General features: G+C 28.9%; 1 protein-coding gene and 2 non-coding genes across 3 annotated transcripts; 1 reads left to right on the top strand and 2 right to left on the bottom strand.

Annotated features, from left to right (window-relative positions):
- Positions 1-12: 12 nt before the first annotated feature.
- On the top strand, positions 13-4,074 carry LOC100570903 (SWI/SNF complex subunit SMARCC2). The gene is made up of 9 exons (XM_003248810.2): positions 13-38; positions 122-306; positions 385-608; positions 704-924; positions 1,004-1,158; positions 1,220-1,315; positions 1,391-1,645; positions 1,708-2,122; positions 3,424-4,074. Exons 2-8 carry the CDS (start codon positions 172-174, stop codon positions 2,086-2,088), a joined length of 1,467 nt encoding a protein of 488 aa, XP_003248858.2. The 5' UTR covers positions 13-38; positions 122-171; the 3' UTR covers positions 2,089-2,122; positions 3,424-4,074.
- Positions 4,075-4,959: 885 nt separating this feature from the next.
- On the bottom strand, positions 4,960-5,041 carry Mir92b-2 (microRNA mir-92b-2). Its single transcript, NR_040168.1, has one exon. It is a non-coding gene; the product is annotated as a microRNA mir-92b-2 (primary transcript).
- Positions 5,042-5,136: 95 nt separating this feature from the next.
- Positions 5,137-5,203, bottom strand: Mir92a-2 (microRNA mir-92a-2). The gene has a single exon (NR_040166.1). It is a non-coding gene; the product is annotated as a microRNA mir-92a-2 (primary transcript).
- Positions 5,204-5,612: the final 409 nt, after the last annotated feature.

Below are 5,612 nucleotides of genomic sequence, written 5' to 3'. Positions count from 1 at the left end.
ATACAGTGAGAAGCGAGCTTTACCAGAGTTTTTCAATAGTATGTATTAAATTTATATTATTTATAATAATATAATACTTATATACGTCATTAACAACAATCCAATTTATCTATTACTCCAGACAAGAATAAATCGAAAACTCCCGAAATATACCTAGCATACCGAAATTTCATGATTGATACATATAGACTTAATCCAACTGAATACATGACGAGTACCGCAGCTAGGCGCAATTTGGCTGGTGATGTTTGTGCAATTATGAGAGTTCATGCATTTTTGGAGCAATGGGGTCTTATTAACTATCAAGTATGTGTTCATATATTTTAAATTATAAAAAGTACCAATTTTTTTCTTTATATTAATTTAGTATGATAAATAATTTAGGTTGATGCTGATAGTAGACCAACTGCAATGGGGCCACCACCTACATCTCATTTTCATATTCTATCTGATACACCCTCTGGTCTACAACCTGTTAATCCTCCTAGAACTCAACAACCTTCAGCTGCTAAAACACTTTTAGATTTAGAGAAAAAGCCTGTAATAGCAGATAAAGATGCTGGTCATCACCCTGAACCATTATCTAGTTTTGGGCTTAAATTAGATCAGTAAGTATCCTTAAGCCTCCGACAAATATATTTATGGTTTTTGTTTAGTTTAATATTATGAATTATATTTTATTATAACAATTTTTTTTTTTTAGATATGCCAAAAAACCTGGTTTATTACGAAATAAAACAGCTGCTGGTATGACAAGAGATTGGACTGAACAGGAAACTTTATTACTACTTGAAGGATTAGAAATGTATAAGGATGATTGGAACAAAGTTTGTGAACATGTTGGCACAAGAACTCAAGATGAATGTATATTACATTTTCTTCGTTTACCCATAGAAGATCCGTACTTAGAAGATTTTGAAACTGGTATGAATATTAAACTATCCGTATATTTTATCAGTTATTTTAAATCTGAAATGTATTAAATCAAACTTTTTTTTATAAGGTGGTGCTCTGGGTCCTTTGTCATATCAACCAATTCCATTTAGTAAATCTGGTAATCCTATTATGTCTACTGTGGCTTTTTTGGCATCAGTAGTGGATCCTAGAGTTGCTGCTGCTGCAGCTAAAGCTGCTATGGAAGAATTTGCTGCGATTCGAGTGAGTTAATATAATTGTGTTGCGTTATTGAATAATAATTTTTAAAATAAATTTGTTCTAGGATGAAGTTCCTTCAGCTTTGATGGATGCTCACGTTAAAAACATTGAAGCAGCTACTGCAGATGGAAAATATGATCCAGCTGTTGGACTTTTACAGGTAATGATAAAATATAATTTCAATAATGAAAAATGTAATTTCTTCAATGTTTATAATGTTTCTGCTGTTGTTTAGAGTGGTATTGCAGGCACTTTCCCAGAAAAAGAAGAAGAAAATGAAAAAGAAAAGAAGGAACCAGAAGATGTCAAAGATCCGTCATTGACAACAGATAATGACAAATCCATTCGAGCTGATAAAGAAGGAGTCTCCGATAAAGATAAAGAGCAACCTATGGATGTTGACAAGAAACCTTGTGAAGAAACTACAGCCAGTACACAGTCTACTACTGTTAACCGTACTGCAGAAGAAGAACCTGAACGAATAGTTAAGGTAAGTTATATTGTTAAATTTATTTTATTTGTGTTACTTATATTTGTTTTGTAAATTATTAGGACTCTGAAGTACAAGCTGCTGCTGCTGCAGCATTAGCCGCAGCTGCCGTCAAAGCAAAACATTTAGCTGCAGTAGAAGAAAGGAAAATAAAATCCCTTGTTGCATTATTAGTAGAGACTCAAATGAAAAAACTAGAGATAAAGCTAAGACACTTTGAGGAATTAGAAACAACTATGGAAAGAGAACGTGAAGGGTTGGAATATCAGAGGCAGCAGTTGATACAAGAGCGACAACAATTTCATTTAGAACAGCTAAAAGCCGCTGAATTCAGAGCACGTCAACAGGCCCATCATAGACTACAAGCCACAGGTGTTCCTCCCTCGGTCCCAAATCCAGAACATGTAGCTCCTGCATCACCTGCACCTCCAATGGCCACATAAAATATGCATTTCCAGAATTACAAAGCCTTATAATGTGAGTTATATTTAGTTGTTTCATTACTTTTTAAATACAAATACATCTTTTAGTTGTTACCAACCATTTAATATTAAACTCATTGTATGAATTATTGAATATTTTTTATTTTTAAAATAATATTCTTGGTGTTAGATCTTCAAAAAATATTGTTAGAAATATCAATATTAATCTAAACCCATTAGAATCATCTACTTATTTAATTATTTATATAACCACATAAAAAAATCAACTATTTTGTCATTTAATATATATATTTATATTATTTCCTATTATTATTATTTTTTTTTCTTTTGTCATTTTTATTAAATAGTTATACTAATATTTATGTAAAATCGCTGTTTTGGATGTATTTACTTAGACCAAATTTTATTCTTGGCTCATAAACCAATTATTATCCTTATTATTTATGTTAATTTATTAAAGAAAAAAAAACATACATTAACTACGATAAAAACTTGTATGACTGCTATATTATACCCTTAAAAATATACATCTAATATAAACTGATGATCTTGGTATCATTTTACATACAATTATATTTAACGGTATTCTTTTGGATTTTGCAATAAATAAGTTTTGTTTCATGTCTCATAATATAAGAGTGACCTCAGGCAGTGATCTTCTGCACACAGTAGGTAGTGGCTAATGCATGCATTGCTCTAGTGAGTGTATTTATTATTTAAAAAACCACCTAGTTTGGAATTTGTTTATATTAACAAGGTAAAGTTCTAAGTTTTTTTGTTAGAAACGAATGCGGATGATGACAATTGATTTTTCAAGTGAAGTGTCTAACTTAACTGGACAATAAAATATGGTCGCCGCCTAAGATCACTCTTATATGAGGCCAAGAAATATTTTATTATTATATATACTTTTTACTTCATATTATTACTTCTATTGGTTTTCTTTTTCAATATTATACTTTAGACTCAAAAATAAAAGATATTCATAGCAATTTTACCTTGAATCTGGAAATATATTTCAGATCTTTTTATGTCAGTTTTCATTGGTTATATATAAAGTTTAGATTTAATTACAAATAAAATTGAGTCTCACCTCTACATGATAAGAAATATTTACATTTAAATATAATGTATATGATTTAATACAAACTTGCTGATTCTATTGGTAATATTGCATTTTGGAAAATAAATTAATGTTACTAACTGGAATTTATTAAAAAAAGATGTGATATTTTATGTCGATTATACAAACTAATAACTCTTAATTCTGTTCATTGGTAAAAATGTAAACATTTACAATACAAATTTACAACCTAGATATATTTTTGCCAACAGGTATATTATGATATGTGGCCTGTTTGAATTCTGGATTAGTCGCCGATTATTTAAAATCAATACTGTAAGTACTTTTGTATTCACTTGTATATATTTAGTGACTTTTATGGTCTTACTGTAATAGTTGATTTAATTAGTATGTATCAATGTATTATTAAATGTATTCTAGAAATAGGTGCATATAAATATATTGACTTGTACTGTTAGAATAAAAAACAAAAATTACATAATTAATTTGTTGTAATGAAAATTTAACAAAGAAAAAACTGTTTTATTTATTATTTTCATATTTTTATGTGTTACAATTTTATTTCACGTGCTGTTTTGCTACATTACTGATTTAATGAAGTTTTGCGCAGTTTCGACAACTACTTTGTATAACTGTATTTACGACTGTATAATTTAATTCAACTAAAATGTAAGTCATTTTTATATTAGATAATATATACTAACAAAATATTTAAAAGTCGTGTATTTTTCATTTATTTTTTTTTTTTTTGTATGTGATGAGATAAACAAATATAAATGCATTTAATGTATTTTCAAAATACACGATCATTACCTACTAGTATTTATTGAAAATTTATTTATATTTGTATTTCCTTATTTTCTTATGGTTGGCATACAAATACAAGTTTGTTCTGATTCAAATTATGCCGTTGATTTGATTAAATAATTTATTCTATCAACCAGCAATCATATTAATATAAGAAGCCACTTGAACTTCAATATGACGTGTGTTTGTACATAATATACAGATTCACACTCAAAATAATAATATATTTACAACAAGAACTTTTTTAATTATTATTACAATATTAATAGTTTTCTTAAGGTTGTACAATTCATAAGGTCGGGAATGATAATTTTATTTGCCTACATAATTTAAAATATACTAGGTATCTTAAAATTACATATTACAACACAATACAATACAATACAATGAGGAACTTTGAACTTAACATTTAGTAAAATGTCTTAAGTATAATATAAATACTAAATAATAATTATAGTACTAATATCTAAACTAAAATCTTTTTTTAATACTCTTTTCAATGATTATACATAAAAATGTATTTATCTTTCCAAAAATATCATAATATACCTACTGCAAACCTATTTATATATGATATCCGAGACAGCAATTTTTCGTTTAATAATATTATAACATTATAATCACGAATAATATTAGTATAACGTTATTATAATACTATTATAATATTATCCTTACAAAATGCTGTCTGGAATGTAATATGTTTGTGTGCATTATGCACTATAAACTCAAAAACACAACATATTCACTAAATTATAATACATAACATTAAGCCACATCACAGTGCGTCGACCTCAAATATAAAGTAATATATTATATATATATTTAATTATAATTTTCATATATCTACTAAATTCCGTCGTGTAACAGGGGTAGGTAGTATTATGATGACGATATTACATTTTTTATAATGCGTGTGTAACGTAAACGTAAAATTAAAACCGTCGTCGTTTCTGCAAGTAGGTAGATACGAAATGTGCATTGCAGGCTGGGTCAAGTGCAATATGAGATCGTGTACGGACCGCACACGGTAATGTACAATACATATTGCAAACAACACAACCTAATTTGCTACATTCTTTGTTTGTTGGCCGGCGTCACCTCGATGACATCGGAAGAATCCTGCAGCAGCAGACGTCGATTTTTAGCGAAATCCTCCAATTGGCCGGGACATGTGCAATATTAGTCTGATTAAAATTGTACAATAGTTGCACAAGTCGACGACCAACTGGCAGAACGCTTCGAAGCAAGCAATAACCTCCATCCTTCTCGCCGACGAAAATCGTTGCGTGTCCGGCAGTGTGACTATATTATGTCGGAAAAAAATATTAAAAATTAGATAATTATTATTAATTGTACAACTATGTAACGCCTTCGATTCCCGATAGAGTTGTAGTGAAGGTACCTAATATAATTATTATATTATTGTTGTTGTTGTTAATATTATTATTATTATTATTATTATTTACCGGTACGTTGCTAATTGAGATCGGAAACAAGTTACCGGAACATGAAATAATGAATACAGAGCGGTTACAAATGATATATAATAATTAATACCATGAAATAGGTAGGTACCGTACATATAGTAGATACTCAGATATGTAAATATGGGGTAACAGGATCTGCAGCAGAG

The sequence above is a fragment of the Acyrthosiphon pisum genome, chromosome A1 (assembly GCF_005508785.2).
Source record: "Acyrthosiphon pisum isolate AL4f chromosome A1, pea_aphid_22Mar2018_4r6ur, whole genome shotgun sequence".
In the NCBI taxonomy this organism is placed as follows: domain Eukaryota; kingdom Metazoa; phylum Arthropoda; class Insecta; order Hemiptera; family Aphididae; genus Acyrthosiphon; species Acyrthosiphon pisum.
The sequence above is the reverse complement of the archived record's forward strand: the minus strand, read 5'-3'. Positions and strand labels throughout refer to the sequence as shown.